The following is a 26,491-nucleotide window of genomic DNA, read 5'->3' as shown; positions in this document are numbered from 1 at the left end:
AAGGAAAATTCAATCAGTTTGAAACCTAAAATGTTAAATCCCAAACATAAAACTAGTTCTGCATCAGCTCAAAGATCAAACTCCCATTTAATTTAAGCTTGTTTGGTTGTAAAAAAAAATCACACATTAGTTTTGTTACTCTAACCTTTGAGCACAGTGTCAAAGAGACCTCAGATATTTAAGTAAGTCTTTGATGAATGAATATAATGTGAACACATATTGATCTATCATATGGGTTTGTAAGACTAACAGGAAGTGAAGTGCGGTTTAGAAGGACATTTGCTTACATACAGATTTTGTCAGATGTAGTCGCATGACAAAAAATGAGGTACAAAATGTGTGAAACCCTCTATAATACCTTGTAAATTGCAAAGACAATACTTGTTTACATGTTAGAAAAGCTTTAAAAGATGAAAATCAGACATTAAAAATGATTTATTACTCAACATTACACATCAGCACCACATGAGGGCAGTACTGGCTCATGTGTTATGAGACATGTTTGGATATCAAGCAGAATGATCTTTCCCAACCAACACAGTATTATCTGAATCATGAATGCAGGTTTTGCTTGTATAAAATAATAATTGTGAGAGCAAATGAAGATATTATTTTGGGTGATTTTAATTTAAACTGGTTGAGTTCTGCCTCTGGTAAGCTGAGAGGGTTAATGTTACACAACCAGTTTAGGTCCCCATCAGGCTGAAACTAAAAGGCCCCTCAAAGTCAACCTTGACTGGTTTAATTTTAACCAACAAAGCTGAAAAAATGACTGAGTCTGGAGTATTTGAAGTTTGTTTCAGTGATAACTGTCCAATCACTTGTTTTTGAAATACAAAGTTAAAAAAGCATTATCCTAGTGTCGTAATCAGTCACAATTTTAAACATTTTAAACATTTCAATGAGCACGCTTTTCTGTCTGACCTTTATAGAAGTGACATTCATGAAACCGCTAAAATCCCAGATACTAACTTAGCTCTAAATCCCTTTTGTAAATCTTTTAACCCTGTTGTCAATAAGCTTAGATCAGGTTATGAACCTTTGAGAAAAAAGATCAGATATCGTAATTCTACTTTTGTATTAATACATATTTCAGCTTTTAATTTTCCAGAAATATCTGTTCTCCTTTTTATATGACATGAAAGAATTTCATAAAAGTTACACCAGTATCTCTTTTGAAATTATTTTTACAAACATTTCTTTATTGAAAAGTTTTCTTGTGAATTGTGTTTAATTGATTTATCATTATTTTTCATTTTATTATTGAAAATATTTGTTTTATTCATCCACAGATATAGGGTTATAGTATTTTCAATCCAATTTCATTTCCTTTAATTTTTTAATATATTGTCAGTTTTGATTTGTTTTGGCTTTTTTTTTTAATCTTAGATATAATCAAGGCTCCTAAAGGAAACCATGCCCACAATTTGCCCGTTTATTTTATCTTTTATGACTACTTCTTTGTCAGCTCTGTCCCTTTATATTTTAAAACTGCCATCGTAGAACCCCTGCTCTAAAAAAAAAAAAAAAAAAACTTGGATCCCTCCTCCCTTGACAATTACAGACTGGTCTCTAAACTCCCATTCCTGGCCAAAATAGTCTTCATGCAACTTCAATATCATCTATCTGACAATAATCTATTTGAAACATTCCAGTCTGGTTTTCCTTCCACAGCACTGAGACAGCCCTTCTTAAGGTGTGTAATGACCTTTTACTGGCAGAAGATGGCAGCAACTGCACCATTCTTGGCCTCCTTGAAATAAGTGCTGCCACTCAACAGTTCATGGGTTCAATCCTCTAACTTAATTCTCCATTTACATGCTCCCTCTTGGCAATATGATCTATAAAATGTAATCATAAAATCAACTTTCACTGATATACAGCTTTACTTCCCCATCACACCTGGTGACCGGTCAAACATCGATAATTTAAGCAAGTGGTTTACAGAAATCCAATCCTGGATGTCAAACAACTTGTTACAACTAAATGAAACAAAAGCAGGAGTTATTGTCGTTGGTCCCCCTGCAGAAAGAAATCAAATCACCTCACAGCTAGGTAACTTAGGTCAATGTGTGAAGCCCTACATCAGAAATCTTGGAGTAATTTTCAATCAAGACTTGGGCTTTAAAAAAACGTTCCCCAGTCCTGTTTTCACCAGCTCAGAAATATAGCCTAAGTCAAATCTCACATGTCAGCTAAAGACCTGGAAAACTCATTCAGACTTTTATTTCCTGTTGCCTTGACTACCTTGAAACTGCCTTGAATAACAACAGAGGCCTTTTGATAATCCTAACACTTTAACTTGTATTTTATAAATGAATGCATAATGAACAGACAGACATTGATCCATTCAATTGTTTTTACACAACTTTAATAAGAAGTAAAGTGCAGTTGAGAAGGGCTAAAATTGCATAAAATAAGAATTTCTCAGTTTTCATGGCATGACACAAAAATTTCAGGACTAAACATAACAAATCCTTTATTCAACTCGTTGAATTTTCTTTGATAGAGACAGCAGTATGTTAAAAAATACAAACTATTCATTTAAAGTGTAAAAGCATTTTGAAAGTGATTTATTTAGACAAATGATTTAAATGAAGAAAGAAGGAATAAAAAGAATTGCATGGCATAATTCATCCCAGCCTCTTGGGGGCAGTGTTGCCTTAATTTTTTCAATATTGGGCCAATGGGCATTTGGGTTCAAAGAATTACAGATTGCTTTTAGAACACAAACAATATTTAGGCTCAGAGTTTGATTGAACTGAGAAATGGTTGTAAATTATTGTCTATTAAAAAAAATCCTAAAATTTGTCAGAACATACACATGAACAACTAACAGGTAAAAACTATTATTTTAAACAAACAAAAACAACAACAACAAAAAACAGGGTTTATGCAATGCCAACTAGGAGCTCTCAAAAAAGTTGAACATTCTTCACTCATGAATGTTCATTAGTAATGGTTTAAAAGTAAGAGCTGACAAAGATATTTGAAAAAAATATTCCCTTGTAGTAATGATACTGTGCAGAAAAATATTTTAGGAACTATAAAATCTAAATGTGTAAAAGCATGCCTTATATTTACAGCCAGTCTATCAGGGGTATTGTACCGTGAATCAAGTGTGTTGCTACATCTCTACTTTCCTCATATCTGATCTTCTATCCTCTCCTTTTATTCTCAAGACTCATCTTCCAATATCACTCTCTCCTCCTCATGCTGTTCAGCTCCTCCACGTATTTCTTGATAGCCTCCAGCTGCCCTAAACCCAGACAGCCCCCTCCTCCTCTTCACCAGGACTACTGCCACCACCACCAGCACCATCATCCCAATCACCCCAAACGCTACTCCAGCCTTCTCTCCACTAGACATCCCATTCAATTCAGGGTTGATCTCTTGTACGATTTTCTTGATTTCCTCTGGTTTCGCCAGTTTCCATGACTTGGTCTGCCCTATTCTGACCCAGCTCTTATCTCCTTCAGTCATCACCATCACCGTATTTGTGGCGTGCATGCTGACAAGCGGACGTTTAGTGAACGGAGGCAGATGAACAGGAAGCAGCTGCCCTTCTGTGAATGCCTTTGACTGGACACAGTAAAGGATTTCACAGCCATCGCTCACTGTGGCGAGATGCTGACTGAACTTGGGAGGGCAGCGACGTTGGGAGTTAGCTAGTGGGTTGCTTGACTGACAACTAAAGAGGCCTCCAAACGGCACTGCAAATCTGCTGCCAGCCTCGTAGTCATTGCTCAGACAGATCACCTGTCCATCGGAGAGAAACTTGACTGGGATGAAGCTTTGTGGGCAGCTTTTGGCATTGGTGAGGGGGTTCAGGAGAGAGTGGCTGTGAATCCCTCCAAACAGATACCCTGAGTTGTCTGGGGCCTTTCCATTCACAGAGCACCAGTAGGTGTTAATGTGTGCAGAGCGAACATGATAGGTGTCCCCACACACTTGGCGATCACAGTCAAAAAACCACCAACATGAATATGATTCCTCATGGCAGTCGTACGAAGTGTAACCCTGCTGTCTCACTTCTGATCTCAGTAAAGTGCGGGTATAAGGAGGACGGCAGGAGAAATCACCAGTGTCTAGGTTTTTCTGAGCAAGGGTGTCACATAGAGGGCCTGCATCTGCGCTGATTGGAACACACTCTTGGTAGACTCCACCAAAGCTGAGGTTTGTAGCAGGACCCTCGCAGGACGAATCATTTACGTTGGCTTGGAAGTTGTAGTTCTGGGAGTCAACATCCACACATCCTGGCCTCATGTTGACCTTGTAGTATCGCTCTATGGCCTGACTCACTATGAGAGCAACTTTTCCAATGGTGGGCTGTGGCAGATCAGGGAGGGTGTTGGTGTTTATGAAGAAGTGCAGAGGAAATCCAGAGCGATCAATAGCAACCAGGTTGTTCTTGGTGCTTTCCTGCCACTTCTGCAGAGTGATGCCAGGATAGAAAGGAATGCCACCATGGCTTTGGATGAGAGAGTACTGGATATTGGACTGGTATGTCCGAAGTGAGGAGCTCTGTTGGCTGCTTTGACTGCTTATGTCAAACTTGAGTTTGTCAAAGAAGTTTAACCCTGCCTGTGCTTTGATGCTCGAAGTGTCTGAGTTTGACACATATGAGGAGCTGAGGTAGTCTTCCTGAACCAAAGCAGCCCCGGCATCAACACTCGTGATTACATGTGTCCCATAATCCAGAACCATCTTCTCCGAGAGGTAGTCTGCATGTCTTGTTTGGTTGTTCTCAATGGCGCTGGCGATCTCTTTGGCCTGTTGTGCGAAGTGTGTGTCGAGAGTGAAGTCTGGATAAGCCTTTACTGTGTAGATCAGGTTACGAACCTGGGAGGAAAAAGATCAGAAATCATAAAATCACATTTGTTTAATACAAATTTCATTTCATAATTGTTCAAAAGTATCTAATTTTTTTTTAAGAAGACAACTATATAAAAAAAAACAATCTGACTTCACAGTCAGTATGGGTCACTGGGGTACCCTGTGGCATAGTGCAGCGATCTTCAAACTTTGCTCAAGGCACACCATGCTTGAATCCATCCAAAATCACTTCTTTAACATGTCGTCTTTATTTGATGTTTAGTTGTAGTATAAGGCCGTTTCAGCCTTATTCACAGTTGTTAATTAAAGGTCACATATTTTACCCTTTAAGATAAGTTTATATTGGTCTCAGAGGTCCCCAAAACATGCCTGTGAATTCTGTTGCTGAATAAACACTCCCGTATTGGATTTTTTTGCATGTCTAAAAAACCCCCTAAGCTATTTCTGTGTCTGTGGCTTTAAATGTTAATGAGCTGTCTGACTCCACCCCTGACCACTCCTCTCAGGAAATGGATGTGGTTTAATGATTGAGCCCTCTGAACTTTCTTCGAAGTAGGGAAGAAGGGAGGGTCAACCAAACCCGGGGGAGGGCTAACTCCCCATATGACATCATGAGGGGAGAATCTGAGGACAGCTTGTTCCAAAACACGTTTTCTGGAAGGTGGAGAAAGGGGGGATGGGGCTTTTTCTGATTCTTGGGGGGATTGTGAACAGATCAGGGGCACATATTTCTGTTAGAAATACCAGAACCAGAAAACTGTCTGAAAATTTTACAAATTCTATTTAGCTGCAATAAAATGGAAAACCTCTGCTTGATTTGGTGACTGGGGTCCAAGAGGATTCTTTGTTGATCCTATAATTGTACATTATGCCTGCCAAAATTCATTATCTTGAGTTCAACATGCTGCAGCAGCTTAATTTCTAAAATATATTAGGCGGCATCTCTGATCCAGTTTGTCACCCACTGACAAAACCCATAGAAAAATCTCATTTGCCCTCTGATCTTATGTCCACCAATATTTATAACAGTACAAATGTTTTAAGCCCTTAAAAAATGACTTATTGTTTCAGATGGGTAATGGTTCACCACTGTGTCAAACCTTTTAGCTTGTCATTATTGCACAAGGTTAATTTTAGAATCTTTCAAACAGTGTTAAAGGAAATCTGGTAAATTTGCAGGAACTCTCCTTGCAACTTTGAGATGAAGTCATTTTCTATGTCATGTTGAAGAAGCTGGGTGTACCCCGCCTCTCGCCCAGTGACAGCTGGGATAGGCTCCATCAATCACGTTTAGTCTCGTTACAAACAACTTCACTTCATTTTGCAACCGCTTTCTTACCCTGTCTCGCGCTCTACTCCCAACTTATAATTTCTCCTGAATATCCCCCTATTTTTAAGTATGGTCCTGTCATCTCTAATATTTTTCAAGTCAAAGCAAGTCCTCTACTTGTGCCTTATGTCCAAACCCCAAAAACATCCACCCCTCTCCCTGTAGTTGGTTTGATCCAAAGACAGTGCATGAGATCCTCTCTGACTGCAGGTTACACAGTCACATAGGTCACTTGTTGCTGAAGAGTTTATTAGAGCATCAGCTCTTTTTTTAAAAAACATGTGTGATATGTGATGAGTTATACTGGTTGGTTAAAGAGTTTATTCATCCTGTGGTTTAGCCCTGTTCTCGCCACCTAACATAAGTTCTGACATGCTTTAACGTAGCATCCTCTAATATTCATAAGGAGAGTTTAGAGCTGCACGGATCTTAAAAGTAAGGAGGCTGACTGTTACTATCACGACTGATTTTCATAAAAAAGCATCTTGTCTACAACCAATCATCTAACAAACCATATCCAGCTGTCTTCCTCCTCCCTCCCCTCCTCCTCTACAAACAGCTGAAACCTCGTTCCTGTCTCTCTCCCTCCCCGACTCTTCCAAAAAATAATTCCTAATCAGCTAAAAAAAACGCCTAAATTTCTCTCCCACTCATCTACATGAACTCCAAATCAGTAAATACCTTTCTAAAAACTCATGGGCGGAGTCATGCTGATGTTGAGCTCCAACTCAGCCAATGGAATGCCGACGTTGAGCGGCGTTAAGCTCCACCCCGAACTGCACGCTGCAGTCAGGGTTTCTTGTCATTTTGACACTGAAGTTTGAAGAGCCACTATGGTCACACTCCTTGAAGTTTGTGAGCCAGCTGAAAAACTTTACAAGCAGAAGAGCAGATTTCAAGTAGATCTACTGAGCATCTTCTTAGCGGAAGTAACCCTAGAAGGAAATGGCTACTTGAACCAGTATTTAACAGATTAATGACAAATGCGTATTTGCAACCTGTTGGGGAAAATCATCCTTCCTGTTTCATGGCAAACTTTTTGCCTTAGGAGTAAGGTGAACTTCTTTGGAGATGGCTCTTCAAATCTGACCATGATTCAATCAGCCAGAGTGGATCTGTCAGTGATAAATCAGCAGCAGCTGTCTTCTGCCACAATGGTGATACTGCTAATTGTAGTAAATTTTCACTGAAAGATTGATCCTGGTTGGTACTCTTACCAAGTGCATGTAATCTTGTTCAGATATGGTGCATACATGAGGTTTGCCTTTTCAGTTTTTGAAGTGAGACAAAATGGAAACTGTCCCCCTACTGAGGCCACACCCTCTAAAACTACAATCACAGATTTTTACACAGTACAGAATCAATGACCTTCAGCTTTCCTGACACAAACTTGACATCTTGTTAACTTGAAACAGTGTTACTAGAAGGTGCTACGGTCTGTTCAAATTAATACCATCTTAATGTGTTCAGGTCTGGACCTTTATACTTGGAATGTTTAAGTCACATTGAACTGTGTACAGCTGAGTTATTAATAACTTCCTTTTGCTTGAAAGGAAGCAGATTTTGAGGCTTGAAATGACCAGCCTGTATGAGATTTGTACACAAGTTGAATAGCCTTTGAGCTGAATTGGATAAACCCCTTTTAAAAAGTGAATGCTAAAATACCCCTGGAAAAGGCAACAAATACCCCAGTTTTTTTTGTTTGTTTGTTTGTTTTGTTTTGGTTTTTTGGTTTTTTGTTTTTTGTTTTTTGTTTTTTATTTTTATTTTTTTCAAAATGGCAGACTAGAATAAAGGTCCAAAAGGTTTCTTAGACCTTGTCAAGTCACATCTAACCAGCAAATTTTCTAGGACAAAGTTAAAGGAGGGGTCCTTAACTTTGAAAACTGTGACTTTTGTGAAACCTGATACATCTACTTACTTTATTTTTGTGAATTTTGCGTCCATCAAAAGTCCCCCAAAAAAGACAAAAAAGAGTAATATTTTTTTGACATTGCTATGACAATAAGGTTCTTAATTCAGTAATGAAACCCTAATTTAGCTCTTCATCCAGCCATCACTGCTACCACAGTTATATACTTTCATTTGTAATGATCCAGTCTATGAAAATAAAGACGTACCTGCACTCTGGCTGTGGTTGAAGAGTCTTTGACCTGATGGGTTTTCATTCTTTGGTTCTCTTTGGAAAATTTGGCATTTAATGTGGTGTTAAAAGATAGATCAGCATTGATGGAGTTTGACGTCGAGCTCTTCTGGTCCAGCCAGGAGCTGATTATCTCTGAGTTTGTCTCCACACCCGTCTCTTTGTGGGGGATGACAAACACCTCATCTGGGATGAGGTAGATCCCGTCCTCGGTGGTCTGGCACTGGAAGTAGCTCATGTTCATGACTCGGCCCATGTCCATGTTACGCAGGTTGTCCCAGCCTCCGCCGGGCAGCACCTCCAGAGCGGTGATGGAGGTGTTGGTGGACTCTCGACATTGTCTGAGCCCGTTGGAGGGGCGGCTGATGGGGATTGAGGAGCAGAGGTGGAAGAGTGAGAGAGCCAGGAGGGTCCCTGCTGTCTTCATGATGATTGTTTCAGAGCAGACTGAGACGACTGAAAGGTTCAGACCAAGACTCTGTTCTTCTTATAAGCTTTATCATATGATCAAGTGGAATATCATGTTTAGCAACTGAAGGGAGTGGTTTTCCTTTTGGTTGAACATCCACACTTGTATTTGCTTAAAAGAAAAACAAACAGTATACACGATAAGAATACAGAATGACATGTTTGATCATAGCTGGTTTTAACAATGACTTGCTGCTTTCTCTTTCAGTGTACTGTTGTTTGACATTTTACTTGTATGTTTATTCATTGTTTGTCTGTAACTTTGACTGTGCTGCTGCTGTCTTGGCCAGGACACTCTTGAAGAAAAGATTTTTAATCTTAATGAGGTTGCTCTCCTAGTTAAATAAAGGTTGAATGAATAAAAAAGACATTAGTACTGTCACTTTACCAAAGAGGAAGTTTTGGTAAGAGCAAAAAACATTATACATTTACTGTGATTTATGATAATTGCTCAAGTTACACAAAGATGTGTCACATTTTGTGTGTGTTCAGAGAATCAAAGAACAGTGTGGTTCAGTGTGCTCTAATTTTTATGTGGCAGTCATCTAAACATGTCTAAACATGCAGTTGTGTATAAATAAGACCTCTTTTGAGTTTGAAGAACACCTAAGTCCTGATTAATTTTTGAAAAATCCTCAAGATTTATTTAATATAAACTTGGGCAGTGTTATACAAAGTTTGTGTACAGTTGTCTGTCATTTACAGTGTTTTTACATTCATTCCCTGCACATTCACCACGCTATGACATAATCATGGAACATCATGAGACGATGTTTTTAAGGTAAATGCAAAGCCGGAACTACACTCCAGGCATGGCTGCTGCACTGTGTCACTCTAGTGGTTTACTCAAGAAATAGTTTTGAGTATTTGCTTCATGTGTTGTAGCAAATTGTTGTCATTATACGTTATTATTTCATTGCGTGGTGAATGTGCACGTAACAACTTGTCCACGAGAGTATTTTGGAGTTGTTGGATTGTGTATTTGATGAGTTTGATAGGGAAAGCTGGAATACCGTAAGACACCATAGTGTTAGCTGAGCAGCTCCTATCTCAGCACCGCCGATCTAAAAATAGCTTGCACCGACAACTAAAGGTAACTAACCTATTAGAGGTGTAACGATTCATCGATCTGGATCAATATATCGATTGTTTGAGCAATGTTTCAGTCAAATCGATTAAAAGTATAAACATCGATAATAGTTTTTACCTTACGCTTTAATTTTGAAAGTCCTCCCACATGCTTGGCTATGACAGTTTCCGCCTATCACAACACCGCTAGGCATGGATAGCAGGTAATGGCTAGCAGTCGAGAGTATCAATGTTGTGTTTTTTTCCTTTATGTGAAAGGTAACAGATTGTGGTAAATGGGTTCAAAATATCGTCTGATATCGATCGCAGGCCTCTAAATTGAATCGAATCGAAATGGAATCGTGGCAGACTTTGTGATACCGGCAAATATTGAATCGTTGCTCTGAGAATCGAAATTGTATCCTATTGTGATGAAACTGGTGATTTACACCCCTAGGACCTATTAGTAAGACTATAGAGATTATGGCAATGGGCGAATTTGCCAAAATGTTGAAGTATCCCTTTAATCAAGTTGTTCCCCGATCTTCTAGTCTTTATGAAGCTTTCTGTTTCCACAAGGTCCAGATAAAGATAAACACAGAACTTAAGCACTTCCGGTTTGCCCTTTTCAAAGTAAAAGTCCACTTTAACATTTCTTTGGAGAAACTCCCTTCGTATGTTCATACTGCTTTTATTTTGAAATGCTCCCGGCAGCTTCCACCATACACTGAAAACTGAATCCAGTCACTTGTAGGGAGTTTTCTTGAGGTAAAACTTAGGAGGAATGACTGAACTTAGACAGCAGAGACAAAAACAACAGTGAACTCGTGTCTGGTATAGAAGCTGTTATGGTAGCAACAGCTGCAAGCAGTAAAAAAACATCTGAAAAGCGGTTAATGCATAGTGGCAGCGACGCACTATGACGTCACTCTACTAGCACGGACCAAATCACGGTGGCCTCCTGGTGAGTTTATGAGCTCAAATTTACTCAAATTGCAAATATCCAGGATATTTAGTGAGTCTTTTAGTTCAATATAAATATGTGACGTGCAAATATCTTCCCAACAAGATGAACTTGTTTGATCATGCAGGGTTCCTTTTAAGTAACGAAGGGTCTGATATCTAGCCAAGGACTAAGTTATCATTGTGGATTGCCAAGTGGAAGAGCCATGACTACTAGCTAGCTAACTATTAGTGCTGAAAATGCTAATGTTACCTCTAATGTTTGTGTTTTCCACATTTACATGTTGTCAATTTAAGACCCTTGTCAGTATCAGTAGTTATGAATGTCTAAAGTTTTTCTCATCCTGCATGTTCATACCGTATTACTCAGGTGCATCTGGGCAGATGTTTTAAAGTCCTGCTTACATGTGATCCCTCTTCAACAATCTTAACCATAACAGTACAGAGAAAATACCAAATTAACAGACTTTTGTGGGCTAACTTTTTTGGCCTGTGACCAGAAACGCCTTAATTAACACACCTAAAGGTGAGGTTACATTATTTTTATAGATTTTTTCAAATATTCAACTCCAAACATAAATGCTCACAAATTTTAAGCCCTTTTACAAATTATTTTTTAAAACAAATTAGTTTTCTTCAGATTTGTTCACCATTAAAAAAAAGACTACAAAAACTACACAACTGCAATGAAGTTAACCTCTCTGATGAAAAATAAATTTTTTGTCTTATATGCTGTGTAATGAAATTATTTCCTAATAAGGAAAGCTCTTTTGAAATACTACATATTCAATTTCATGTTATTCAACGTACTATTATTCACACTTTATCATCAAAGTGGTAGAGACAAAGTATGTGCCCACCAGTGGGCCATTCATTCAAATACAATTTTTTAGACATGGGAGCCAAAAAGGAGAAAATAACTGCAGAAACATTTTCACACTGGACCCAGTTAACATAACTTTTATGCATAAAAATATTGGGAAAAAAATGGGCATAAATGGATTAAGAAGAGATTTAAATGAAGCCACTGACTCTGCAAATTGGCAGGCAGTGTGTTCCAGAGCCTCAGGGCCCGGACTGAAAATGCCCTGTCCCATTTAGTTTTTAGCCAGGTCCCTGCAGCTAACCTACACCTAACGACTTTTAATGTGATTTCATGGTCGCAGACAAAATTCCAAAGTCGGATTGAAAAAACATGTCTTGCTGAAGTTGTAGCATGCTACAAAGATCTCAGTCGTTGGGTTAAGGCTGTTATAAAACTCGATCCAACCGGTTTTTAGGGAATCTTTCTTCAGTCTTGGCGTTACAACAACATCAAACCTGTTTGACACTTTCATAAGTCCTTCATCCGGTCTTATGTAAAATGTGTTTTCAGTGATGTGACCACCATCCACAACCAATTGGAGCCAGTGTAGTGCATAGAAACGTTTAAACAACTATTCTGCTCAGAGCTGCAGTCAGATCTCTGCACTGCACCTGTGTGTTTGTATCTTGTCTGTTGATTGATACATGCCAGGCTGATATGACATGAACAGTAAACCTTTGCAGGTTTTTTCAACTAAAAGCTCCATCAGTCTGCTTCTATCGTGAGACAACCTGTCTTTTTTATTTGGTACCTTTATTCTTTTGTGTCTAGGGAACTTCTTTGGTCGTTGCAGCAACCTCAAAGTTGCTTCAGTTTTTAATTTTTGTTTTATTCTTATTCTAAATAAATGATTTAAAAACATCAAATTATAAGTATATTAACTCGTGTGTAATCTCTACCTCTTTCTTCATCCTGTTCTCTTCCCAAAAGTTGTTTTTGTGAATTCCCACCAGATGCATGATGGGAAATAATCCTAAAGGAATCTTGTTCTTGTAGTCAGTGTTAGAGTCTTTGCAAAATCTTAGTCCATGACTAAAAACTCTGCAGCATGCTGACAAATTTTGTCTTAAAATGTGAAAATGTCTCCAATGTCAGTATTTTGAAGTTTTTTAAAAGTTTTAGCAAAGTCCTCTGGTGTAAGGCCAGCCTAAAGACCCCTGCCTGAGGATCTAAGAACATGTGCTAGCTCATATTTCTCATGAGCTGGCACATGAGAAACAAGGTAAAAGCGTGCTTTACAAAATGACTGGACAAAACAAAAATTACTACTCAATCATTATAAATATCTTTTCATAGAAATGTATTTTAAGCACAGACTTAAACACAGGTCACCCTGGTCAACCTTCATTACCTGCTTTGACCTAGAAACAACTAATCAAAGTTCTCTGGGGGTCTTTGATCCAAGTCATGGATGGAGGGGAGGTTGGCCTCAATACTCAGGCCTGCAAAGAGAATTTGGGTCAGACCTCTCCTCCATCTATGACTTGCTCCAGTCACGGGTCAGGATCCAGGCAGGTAACATCACTGCAGACACAAACCGTTTAAACTCCTCACTTCAGGTAGACATTACAGGGCACAGGATGCCAAAACAACCTGACTGAACTAGTTTCTTCCCCCCAGGCTGTTTCTCTGATGACCACTGCAGTCACAGAGTAACTCTGATGGAGGCTCAACATGGTCTGAGCCAGTTGGTGGGGTGGCTGATGGGGAGTGAAGAGCAGAGATGAAGGAACTAGAGAGCAAGAAGGGTCCCTGCTGTCTTTATAAAGTATGTGTCAGAGCAGACTGAGACTACTGAAAGGTTCAGACCGAGGTTCTGTTCCTTTTGTGAGCCTCATCATATGACTGAGAGGAATAACAAGTCTAACAACGAAGAGAGGAATTGGTTTTGCTTTCATTTGCAAGGCCACAAATGTACTTACCCAAAAGTAAAAACAACAAGTCTTCTGGTTGGCATTACAGGAAACTGCATGCCAAAACAACCTGACACAGATAATATGGATGGCCTCAGTTAAAATCAGGGTAACACTGTTCTGCACTCGCTGGAGTCAAGCCAGTCATGACTGACAAGTCAATTAGAGAGTGCACTGTTGTTGCTCAACCGCAAAAAAGGTGTGATAAAGCCTTTCTAGGTCAGTGAGAAACAGGGCTGATTTAATCTTTTTCAGGTTTCTGAGGTCGTCAGAATCCAGAATGAGGTAGAAAGATGATTGAAGTGACTTTGAACATGCAATGATTGGTGGTCTAGTGGGCTTTCATGTAATTCAGGACAAGTTTTGACCCTATCATTTGAATATAGGAGCAGAAATTGAGACTCATCAATCCAGCCAATGCTTTTTGCTGAATCTGTGTGAATTCTAACCTCAGTTTCCTCTTATTAGCTGTCAGGAGTGACACCTGGTGTGATTTTCTCTTGCAACCTGTGTTCAGAGATGCTCTGCATACCCTGGTTCTAACATTTGGTTATTTTAAATTCCTCTCAGCTCAAACCTGTGCGTCCATTCTTCTCTTAATGCGTTTGCCATCCTTGCTGGAGATCAGTCAGCTGGCACTATTCTTACTGGCTCAGAGAACTGCAACTCACCAGATATTTGCTCTTTTTCTGACCATTCTATGTAAACCCTAGAGGTTTTAATGTGTTGACTGCAGTTTGTGAAATACTTAGACAAGCCTGTGGAGCACCAACAAGCATGGCATGTTCAGTCATTTAAATCCCATTTTTCCTCATTCTAATGCTAAACTTGAACTCCAGCAGATCGTCTGGACCATGTCTACAGGCCGAAATCCACTTTTTGCTTCTATGTGACTTGCTGATTAGGTATTTGTGTTACGGGCATTTGAACAGGTAAACCTATTTAACTGCTGCAGGTTGGGAAGAGGTTTATGTGTAGCCTCTTTGGTTGTCAAAAAAGATTTAGAATTCCTTTAAGGGCACTGATAGTCTAGAGGTTAGGCAGCACCCCAGGTGGGCAGGCGCTCAGAGCTTGAGTCAGGCCTATGGCTCATTTGCCTCATGTCTTTCCCCACCCTCCATCATACTTCCAACTCTTTCCACTGCTCTACTCTGCAAATAAAGACATAAAAAACCCAAATATTGAAAGGAAAATTCAATCAGTTTGAAACCTAAAAATGTTAAATCCCAAACATAAAACTAGTTCTGCATCAGCTCAAAGATCAAACTCCCATTTAATTTAAGCTTGTTTGGTTGTAAAAAAAATCACACATTAGTTTTGTTACTCTAACCTTTGAGCACAGTGTCAAAGAGACCTCAGATATTTAAGTAGGTCTTTGATGAATGAATATAATGTGAACATGTATTGATCTATCATATGGGTTTGTAAGACTAACAGGAAGTGAAGTGCGGTTTAGAAGGACATTTGCCTACATACAGATTTTGTCAGCTGTAGTTGCATGACAAAAAATGAGGTACAAAATGTGTGAAACCCTCTATAATACCTTGTAAATTGCAAAGACAATACTTGTTTACATGTTGGCAAAGCTTTAAAGTTGAAAATCAGACCTTAAAAATGATTTATTACACAACATTACACATCAGCACCACATGAGGGCAGTACTGGCTCATGTGTTATGAGACATGTTTGGATATCAAGCAGAATGATCTTTCCCAACCAACACAGTATTATCTGAATCATGAATGCAGGTTTTGCTTGTATAAAATAATAATTGTGAGAGCAAATAAAGATATGCCGCTTTAGACATGTTAGCTGGTCTTTTAGCTCCTGAAGATATTATTTTAGGTGATTTTAATTTAAACTGGCTGAGTTCTGCCTCTGGTAACCTGAGAGAAGTATGTTAAAATTTATTTCTACACAATCGATTTAGGTCCTCACCAGGCTGAAACTAAAGGATCCCTCAGAGTCAACCTTGATTTGTTTAGTTTTAACCAGCAAAGCTGAAAAAATGACTGACTGGAGTATTTGAACTTTGTTTCAGTGATAACTGTCTAATAGCTTGTTTTTTAAATGTTTTTTAAAGTTAAAAAACCATTGTCCTTGTATTGTAGTCAGTCACTATTTTAAACATTTTGATGAGCACGCTTTTCTATCTGACCCTTATAGAAGTCACATTCATGATACCAGAATAATCCCAGATGCTGGCTCAGCTCTAAATCCCTTTTGTAAATCTTTTAACCCTGCTGTCAATAAGCATGCACCCTTCAAAAAACACAATGTAAAAATCTGAAATCTCAGTTCTGCTGAGACAGAGGAATAAGACCTGGGTCCTTGCCAGGCATACTGGTGAGCCCAGTCACTGGGTCAGTTTAGGCGCCTTAGAAACAAATGTACCACCACAATAAGGACGGCTAAAACAACTTTTTACTTACTTCTTTATTTGATTCCTAATCCTTACTCAAACCCTTTATTATTCTGGAAAACAGTACATTTTCTTTATCAGAAGGCCTCCCCCTCATCTCCTCATCTCACCTCAGCTGATGAAACCTCAATAACTGACCACAGAGACATCTGTGTGGCCTTTAATCATCATTTAGTGCTGCTGATAATCCATTTAAAGAAACTTACACAGAACCCCCTCCCCCCATTAGTGATAATTCCTCCCAAGCCATGCCAAGCCATGCCAAAATTTATGCTGCAGTCTATTACCTCCGATGAAGTTCACAATGCTTTGTTAGCTTTGGACTCAAACTCTTCTGTTGGTGAGGATAAACTCAACCCCTCCTTTTTAAAGCTTGCAGCCCCTATTTCAGTCGACTATCTTACATATATTTTTTATCTTTCTCTTTATCCTGCACTGTTCCCTTAGCTGGGAAGACCATCACTCCGCCACACAAAGATGGTGAAACAGTAGTTATGAACAACTTTACTTCTAAACTGAGGTCCCTTGCTAAAATATTTGAGTCATTAGTAAATGAACAACTTACATAATTTCTATTAGAATATTCTGTTTTAAGTTCACACCAGTCTGGTGTTAGATGAATACACAGCACTGTCACTGCTGCCACTCTTGTTTTAAATGACATTATATCAGCCATGGATAACAGGAAACACTGTGCAGGTCTTTTGTTCACCCTGCTAAAGCTTTTGAGACTTAATCATTCGACGCTTTTAAGCAAGCTTTATTCTCTATTCTCTGTGTTTATTGCTGTGTCAAGAGCTATGTCATGGGCAGACAGCAGTGTGTAGCTCTAGGAAATATAAAATCAGAAATGACTGCTCTTGCAATGCTGTTCCATAAGGTCCAGTGCTTTTTACTCTTTATGTGAATGATATTGTGCCAGCAGTTTCAAATTGCAAAATTCATCTTTATGCAGATAAAAGGTTTTTGTATTGCTGATAATGAAAGTCCGCTGTTTTCTTCAGAGCGTTTTATTATTATGATCATACTATAGTAAAGTTCCCTATAACTGAGTTATTAAAATATTTAAAATCATCTTTAGCCAGTTTGTTTTTTATAGACATTTCACAATTAAAAAGAGGATGTAATACAAATATGTGAATATATTCCACTCCTGTAAGATCTAAAACAATGATTTAAAGGTAAAATAGGCCTCATCTTGCTTTGTCACTCAGTTTCAATTTCAGTTTGCTTTACTGGCATGAACAGATCCGTTACTGCCAAAGCAGTGTCAAAAATAAAAATGCTTTAAATGTTTACACATAATATTGATTTAAATACTAAATAATTCCACAAATAATCAATGTATAGTAAAATAAATCTGATTAATTAGATAAAACAATAAGACTAAACACTAAAAGAAATAAAGATAAAGAATTTAAAAAAAACTCTCTCTCTCCTTCTCTTGCTGTTCACCCTCATATCTCTTCATAGCCTCAAGCTCTCATGAAAACAGACAGCTTCCTCCCTCTCTTCACTAGGACTGCTGCCACCACCACCATCATCTCAATCACCCCAAACACTACCCCAGCCTTCTCTTTACTACATAGCTCATAGTTCTGGGTTGTACTTTTGCATAATTTCCTTAACTTCTTCTGGTTTGGCCACTTTCCATGAGTTGGTCTGCCCTATTCTGACCCAGCTCTTACCTCCTTCAGTCATCACAATCACAGTATTGTTACCGTTCATGCTAACAAGTGGAGGTTTAGTGAATGGAGGCAGATGGATGGGAAGCAGCTTCCCTCCTGTGAACAGCCCTGACTGGACACAGTAAAGGATTTCACAGCCATCGCTCACTGTGGCGAGATGCTGACTGAACTTGGGAGGGCAGCGACGTTGGGAGTTAGCTAGTGGGTTGCTTGACTGACAACTAAAGAGGCCTCCAAACGGCACTGCAAATCTGCTGCCAGCCTCGTAGTCATTGCTCAGACAGATCACCTGTCCATCGGACAGAAACTTGACTGGAATGAAGCTTTGTGGGCAGCTCTGGGCATTGGTGAGGGGGTTCGGGAGAGAGGAGCTGTAAATCCCTCCAAACAGATACCCTGAGTTTTCTGGGGCTGCTCCATTCACAGAGCACCAGTAGGTGTTAATGTATGCAGAGCGAACATGGTAGTTGTCCTCACACACTCGGCGATTACACACAGAAAGCCCTAAAAACCCACATGAATATGATTCATCATAGCAGTCGTTTGAAGTGTAACTCTGCTGTCTCTCTTCTGATCTCAGTAAAGTGCGGGTGTAAGGAGGACGGCAGGAGAAATCACCAGTGTCTAGGTTTTTCTCGGCCAGGGTGTCACAAAGAAGGTCTGCATCTGAGCTGATTGGAACACACTCTTGGTAGACTCCACCAAAGCTGAGGTTTGTAGCAGGACCCTCGCAGGACGAATCATTAACGTTGGCTTGGAAGTTGTAGTTCTGGGAGTCGATATCCACACATCCTGGCCTCATGTTGATTTTGTAGTATCGCCCTATGGCCTGACTCACTGTGAGAGCAACTTTCCCAATGGTGGGCTGTGGCAGATCAGGGAGGGTGTTGGTGTTTATGAAGTAATGTAGAGGAAATCCAGCGCGATCAATAGCAACCAGGTTGTTCTTGGTGCTTTCCTGCCACTTCTGCAGAGTGATGCCAGGATAGAAAGGAATACCACCATGGCTTTGGGTGAGAGAGTACTGGATATTGGACTGGTACGTCGAAAGTGAGGAGCTCTGTTTGGTGCTATTACTACTTATGTCAAACTTGAGTTTGTCAAAGAAGTTTAACCCTGCCTGTGCTGTGATGCTCGAAGTGTCTGACTTACTGTCTGACATGTATGACGAGCAGAGGTAGTCTTCCTGAACCAAAGCAGCCCCGGCATCAACACTTGTGATTACATGAGTCCCGTAATCCAGAACCATCTTCTCTGAGAGGTAGTTTGCATGTCTCGTTTGGTTGTTCTCAATGGCGCTGGCGATTTCTTTGACTTGTTGTCCAAAGCGTGTGTCAAGAGTGAAGTCTGGATAAGCCTTTACTGTGTAGATCAGGTTACGAACCTTGGAGAAAAAAGATCAGAAATCAAATTAACTTTTGTTTTAATACGAATTTCAGCTTGTAATTTGTCCAAAAATGTCTGTCTCCTTTTTAGATGACATGAGAGAATTTTATACAAGCTACACCAGTATATAGTTTGAAATAATGTTTTACAACAGTTCTTTATCGAAAAGTTTTCTTGTGAATTGTGTTTTATCCATGATCCCTTGTCGAAAATATTTGTTTCATTCATCCACAGATATAGGGTTATAGTATTTTCAATCCAACTTTCATATCCTTTCATTTTTCTATATTGTCAGTTTTGATTTGCTCCTTTTGCTTTATGTGTCTTTTATTTTTAAATCCATGATTATTTTTCTTTTTATTGTGTTTTTATGTCTGGTCTTTGAGGTTTTTGTGAAGTGCTTTCTGACCCTTGTTTTGATAAGTGATACAAATAAACTCTATCATTATTAATATTATCATCTATAAAAACAAAAAATAATCTGACTTCACAGTCAGTATGAAACATTGGGGAACCTGTGGATAGTCTGTTAATCTCTCATACTGAAGATGTGGTCCTTAAGGTGGGCAGCTTAGAATCTGAATCTGACCTGTGGACCCTGAACTGCCTGCTTTTCTTCACCATTTTGCCCTGATTTTCGACTCTATCCCTATGCATTGTCCTATTTCTCAAATAAAGGCATAATACCCCCTATATTAATATTGAATATGGTTTTGGGGCATTCAAAGCATTTTTAATGTATACCCTAAATATACTTTATATTACAAGGGCTGCAAGCAGCACTGACCAGCCCTCACAGCCTCATGCATCTTATGCCTACATCTTGGCAGAGTTTTGAAATGTGCTGCCACAGCGATGTCTATCAGACACAAAAATGTTGAACAGTTATGAACTGTTGTGCCCTTTGAACACAACCCGAAGTGAGTGCTTACTGTGTAAATGTTACCTGAAATGCCGGTGATAATGGATCTTACATACAAGTGGTGTTACAACAGAAATTTAATGTTAGCACACACAAGTATGTTTAGAAACGGTGTGTGATAACACACGTGCAGTAGGCAGGTGGAAGGACATCAATCTTTGATGAGCCACCAGAGCCACGCCCTGTAAGTTTTGTATATGAGCTGAATAACAAACTGTGTACATGGTCTTTTGTAGCTCTATACAAAATGTAACTCAGTTTTGGGCATATTAGTAGTTATACTTTATCCCTGGACAATATCTCAAAATGTACATTTTACAAATTATGTTTAGGTTAGATTTAAAATGGCAAACTTCCTGTGGATTTGGCGATGGGGTCCAAGACACTTTTTGTCAAACCTGCAATAGTGCACACTAAGTTTTTGGATTGAACTGGTACAGCTGAGTTACATAAGCCTCCATTTTCCTGAAGAAAAAAAAACAACTAATTTCAGGATGGCCATGGCCGTGCCCTTTGAGAGTTGAATAACGTTTTTTAAGATCTCTGTGAACTATATGTTAAATTTGAGTGGAATTGAATGAATCCCCTTGAACAGGTTATCTTAGCACAACTCCAGGAAGTAGTAAAAAAAATATACCCAGTTTTGGCTATGTTTTTTTTAATTGTAGACATGATCAAGGCTCCCAAAGGAAACCATGCCCACAATTGGCCCATTTATCTTTTATGAATACTTCTTTGTCAGCTCTGTCCCTGTATATTTTAAAACTGCCATTGTAGAACCCCTGCTCAAAAAACAAAAGAGAAAAAAAAACTTGGATCCCTCTGCCCTTGACAATTACAGACTGGTCTCTAAACTCCCATTCCTGGCCAAGGTCTTGGAAAAAATAGTCGTCATGCAACTTCAATCTCATCTTTCTGACAATATTGAAACATTCCAGTCTGGTTTTCCTTCCACAGCACTGAGACAGCACTTCTTAAGGTGTGTAATGACCTTTTATTGGCAGAAGATGGCGGCAACTGCACAATTCTTGTCCTTCTTGATAGAGCATTACATTCTTATTAAGAGAGCACAGATGTGGACAGTTATTCTCCATTTACATGCTCCCTCTTGGCAATATCATTTATAAAATGTATTCTTAAAATCCACTTTCACTGCTACGCCGATGATATACAGCTTTATTTCCCCATCACACCTGGTGACCAGTCAAACATTGATAATTTAAGCGAGTGTTTTACAGAAATCAAATCCTGGATGTCAAACAATTTGCTACAACTAAATGACACAAAAGCAAGAGTTATTGTCATTGGTCCCCCTGCAGAAAGAAATCAAATCACCTCACAGCTAGGTAACTTAGGTCAATGTGTGAAGCCCTACATCAGAAACCTTGGAGTAATTTTCAATCAAGACTTTTGCTTTAAGGTGCACATTAAAAAACATTCCCCAGTCCTGTTTTTACCAGCTCAGAAATATAGCCTAAGTCAAATCCCACATGTCAGCTAAAGACCTGGAAAGCTCATTCATGCTTTTATTTCCTCTCACCTTGACTACTGCAACTCTCTCTGCACCTGTCAGCAGCTCAGCTTTTAACAGGGACAGAAAAATGTGCTCATATTACCCAAATTTTAGTTTCTCTCCACTGACTGCCAGTTGATTTTAGAGTAAATTGATTTAATAACTTTTAAGGCACAAAATGGGTTGACCCCTCACTATATTTCTGAGCTTTTATCCCTCACAAACTAGGTTTCAGTCTAAGATCCCCATTCCTAACCCAAAGCCCATACCTCAATCCAATAGAGAAGTTGTGGCTTGAATTGAAAAGGGCTGTTCAAACTAATCTTTGGAAAAAATACCTGCACTCTGGCTGTGATTGAAGAGTCTTTGACCTGATGTGTTTTCATCCTTAGGTTCTCTTTGGAAAATTTGGCATTTAGTGTGGCGTTAAAAGATACATCAGCATTGATGGAGTTTGATGTTGAGCTTGTATGGTCCAGCCAGGAGCTGATTATCTCTGAGTTTGTCTCCACGCTCGTCTCTTTGTGGGGGATGACAAACACCTCGTCTGGTATAAAGTAGAGCCCGTCCTCGGTGGTCTGGCACTGGAAATAGCTCATGTTCATGACTCGGCCCATGTCCATGTTACGCAAGTTGTCCCAGCCTCCACCGGGCAGCACCTCCAGAGCGGTGATGGGGGTGTCAGTGGACTCTTGACATTGTCTGAGCCCATTGGTGGGGCGGCTGATGGAGACTGAGGAGCAGAGGTGGAAGAGTGAGAGGGTCAGGAGGGTCCCTGCTGTCTTCATGATGCTTGTGTCAGAGCAGACTGAGACGGCTGAAAGGTTCAGACCAAGTCTCTGCTCCTTTTATGAGCTTTGTCACATACCACCTGACAATACCATACCTCTGTGAGCACTACCAGCTCTGCTGCTTCTACTGAGTAGTGAGATAGCAATGAGGAAGATTTTGTCACGGTGTTGCCCCTAACCACAGCATGCCTGGCTTGAGGGTTTTTTTTGTGACTTCCTTCCTGGACACACAGCCAACATAAAACACAAGAGCAGATAGTGAAAGTATGAGGATGCTTGTGATTATTTGTCAGGGTTTACCACAGTGACTGAGGAGACATAATGAATGATCTGAGACTTTCAAAGATTTTATGTGGGTATTGGGAGACAGCATAATATAGACCAGGGGTGCCCAAATTCTTTTCAGTGAAGGGCCAAAAATGAATCGGGGTGGAGGGTTGCGGGCCAAATCTAAACATTCATGTTGCAATGCATGAAATTAAATGTGCCTATAGCATAATTGTGCAAAATAATAACTCATACAAAGTAATTTTTAAAATATATAACACTATTCTTAATGGTGTTTCACAGAATGAAATTACTTAACATCCATATGGCACAAATACTAATTGGGCATACCGCCTTGAAATCAATTTCAGTAAAAAAGTACTCATGTTCCCAACTATTTTTAAACTTTCTCTTATCAATGTGCCACTGCCTCACATGCTCCAACTCTGCCATGACCCCAGCCTCTTCTCACTGACTCACTCTCTGGTCATGGGCTTCCAGATCTGAGCTGACGGGAGCTCAACAGCGCCACTCTACCCCCGATGTAACACAATGTTAATTTGTGGTCAGGAGAGGAAGTTCAACAATAAATATTGAAAGAAATATTAAAACTGCTGGCAGTGGGAAAATAATAATTAAAAAAAAAATTCAAACATGGGCAGCGGGCCAAAAATAATAGCTCGTGGGCCAAAGTTGGCCCGCCGGTCCCATATTGGACAACCCTGATATAGACATTAATTGACAGCCTAGTGGATCTCTCTCTGCCAGGCAGCACCTCCAGAACTTTGATGAAGAGCTCGTGCTGGCTTGACATTGTGTTAGCTGATGGGTGGGGTGGCTGAAGGGGACTGAGGAGCAGAGGTGGAAGAGTGAGAGGATCAGGAGGGTCCCTGCTGTCTTCATGATGCTTGTGTCAGAGCAGACTGAGACGGCTGAAAGGTTCAGACCAAGTCTCTGCTCCTTTTATGAGCTTTGTCATATACCACCTGACAATATCATGCCTCTGTGAGTATTACCAGTTCTGCTGCTTGTGCTGAGTAGTGAGACAGCAATGAGGAAGATTTTGTCACGGTGTTGTCTCTAACCACAGCATGCCTGGCTTGAGTTTTTCTTGTGACTTTGTTCCTGGACACACAGCCAACATAAACAAACACAACAGTAAAAAATAAGATCGGATAGTGAAAGTGTCATGGTTTGGGTTTAGTTGTGTAAATTTTTAGTTACTTGGGTTTCTGGTGCTCCTTGTGTTTGTTTTTCTACCTCCTGTGTTCCCTTGTCTTTAGTTTCAAGTTGTGTCAGTTTCCCTCCATGTGTTCCTCGTGCTCCTGTTCAGTGTTTCCTGTTTTATTTTGTAGTTTTCTTCTCCTCGTGTGTGTCCTCTGGCTTTCTTCCTGCCCTTGTGTTTTTCCCTGCACCCTGATTGCCTTTACCTGTGTCTTGTTCTCCCTCACCTGTGTCATTGGCCTCACCTGTCTCCCAGTGTCTAATCACCCCCTGTCTATTTAGTTTCTGGGTCTCCCTGTGTCTGTGTCAGTTCGTCTGCATATCCTGCCTGTGACTCCCCTGCGTGTAACCTCTTGTGATTTTCAACCAGTGTTCCCTCGTGTTCTTTTGGTGATCTTTAGGTTTAGTATTTTGGCCTTTTTGTGCATTTTGATTTTGTTAGCACCTTTGTTGTAGTTTTTGCATTTTTAGGTAATTAAAGAGTTTGGTTTTTTTTGTGCCTTTGCATTTGAGTCCTTCCCTTTTGAGTTTTTACCAATCGTGACAGAAAGTATGAGGATGATTGTGAGTATTTGTCTGGGTTTACCACAGTGACTGAGGAGACATAATGAATGATCTGAGACTTTCAAAGATTTTATGTGGACTTCATTGGGAGACTTCAATAATATACACTATACTATAACTTCATAACTATACACAACACATGAGTTACAGCAATGTGTCAAGGACATGAGACATAAAAGGAAATGGTTAAGTTAAGCTAAATTGTCTTTCAATAAACTTTTCTGTCTGCAGCTGTAAAGATATGTTGTTTCACCTCAATCTTAATAACAGACTGTTTTACTCTCAGGGCTGCATTTTGCAACCAGCCTTTTTCTGCCATATCCAACTAAGAAGCATATCCCCTGACAACAGAAGCAAGAAACCATACTGGCAAAGCTTTCTTATGGAGCTCTCCACCTCTCCAATCACTATTAATTAATGCATGGAAGAATTTAAATCAAACTTGCAGACCAGATAATACCTTAATATACCAGAGCAGGCAACGTTTGTAACCTCAGTTTCCGGTTCTTAGCTGACAGGAGTGGCACCAAGTGTGGTCTTCTGTTGCTGTAGTCCATCTGCTTCAAGGTTCAAAGTGTTGAACATTCAGAGATGATATTCTGCATACCTTGGTTGTAACGAGTGGTTATTTGAGTTACTGTTGCCTTTCTATCATTTCGAACCTGTCTGCCTATTCTCCTCTGATCTCTGACATCAACAAGGCATTTTCAGTCACAAAGCTGCTGATCACTGGATACTTTGCCTTTTTCGGACCATTCTCTATAAACCCTAGAGATGGTTCTGTGTAAAAAATCTCAGTCGATCAGTAGTTTCTGAAATACTCAGGCCAGCCGGTCTGGCACCAACTACCATGCCACTTTCAAAGTCACTTAAATGTCCTTTTTTCCCCATTCTGATGCTTGGTTTGAACTGCAAGCCATCTTGACCACATTGCATTAACTTGCTGCCATGTGACTGGCAGATCAGCTGTTTCTTTCAACGAGCAATTGAACTGGTGTACCTAATAAAGTGGCCAATGAGAGTACATTTGTTAAGCTTGACTGATAGTAAAACATTAGATCTGTCACTTCTATGAGCACAGTGTCAGAGATTTCAGACATTTGAGTGTAACTGGAACAAATTTGTTTAACGGCTGAATATAAAATGAAAAATCAGACATTGAACTCTCTTAAGGGTTTAAATGACTTTAATGAGAGGTGAAGTGCAGTTTAATAGAATAACATTCACATACATTCTGTCAAGTGGAAAACATATTAAACCCTCTACAACAGTGGTTCTTAACTGGTCATAGGACCCACCACCTACTGTAATATGAAGTAGGATTTTTATGAAATTAATTCAACAAAAAATCTGAAATTTGGACCATGGAAGGAACACAACAAAATTTTGAAAAAATAGACTGGCTAACCTTTTGGGAGGACATGCACACAAACATTTCATTTCATTAGGTTTGATCATTATAACGCATTTTGGTTGTTTTTTTTGAAAGGTGACAAGACATTTACAAATTATTATATAAAAACTAACTTTCTTGAAAATATTTCAACCAAAGATAACAGGATAAATAAGTGAAAATCGCAAGAAAACATTCAGAATTTACAAATTTTCCTGCAAAATAAAGTATATGGATAGATGCAAGGTTATTATAGTTAACTAAAACTACCCAAATAACCAAAACTTAAATTTCAAAAATCATTTTAGTTAACTGAAACTAAATCAAAACTAGCTTTAGCAAAAAAATGAGAAGTAACTAAAATTGTAATATGCGCTTACAAAACTAAACTAAAATAAAATGGAGAAAAAATATCCTTAGTTTTAGTCTTTGACACAACCATACTGACTGGCACCCACCTACCTACCTGTCTGGAGTTGTATTCAAACATCATTATTAAATAAATATAATGATGAGTGAAGAGTAGCCTGTTTTAATATGGTTTTACAAATGTATGACAGTCACTGGGCCCCAAAATCTATCTATAAAAAACTAAAACTAACACTAAAACTAATAAAAACTAAACTAAAACAAACAAACAAGCAGTCAAAACTAATAAAGGCTAAACTGAAATTGAACACACAAAATTTAAAACAAAATAAAGATAAAAACTAATGAAAAATCAAAAAGTATTAT

General features: G+C 39.2%; 2 protein-coding genes across 2 annotated transcripts; both read right to left on the bottom strand.

Annotated features, from left to right (window-relative positions):
• Positions 1-2,396: 2,396 nt before the first annotated feature.
• On the bottom strand, positions 2,397-8,736 carry LOC121510280 (macrophage-expressed gene 1 protein-like). Its single transcript, XM_041788252.1, has 2 exons — positions 8,287-8,736; positions 2,397-4,842 (listed from the first exon to the last, which is right to left on the bottom strand). The coding sequence occupies exons 1-2, from the start codon at positions 8,734-8,736 to the stop codon at positions 3,178-3,180; spliced, it is 2,115 nt and encodes a 704-aa protein (XP_041644186.1). The 3' UTR covers positions 2,397-3,177.
• An 8,729-nt stretch (positions 8,737-17,465) lies between these two features.
• LOC121510430 (macrophage-expressed gene 1 protein-like) lies at positions 17,466-22,305 on the bottom strand. The gene is given in 3 exon segments (XM_041788470.1): positions 17,466-17,601; positions 17,603-19,080; positions 21,856-22,305. Coding segments are annotated over 3 exon segments (2,064 nt in total).
• Positions 22,306-26,491: the final 4,186 nt, after the last annotated feature.

This window comes from Cheilinus undulatus, linkage group 5, assembly GCF_018320785.1.
Source record: "Cheilinus undulatus linkage group 5, ASM1832078v1, whole genome shotgun sequence".
NCBI classification, from domain to species: domain Eukaryota; kingdom Metazoa; phylum Chordata; class Actinopteri; order Labriformes; family Labridae; genus Cheilinus; species Cheilinus undulatus.
Note: the sequence above shows the minus strand (reverse complement) of the source record. Positions and strands in the feature narration are given on the sequence as shown.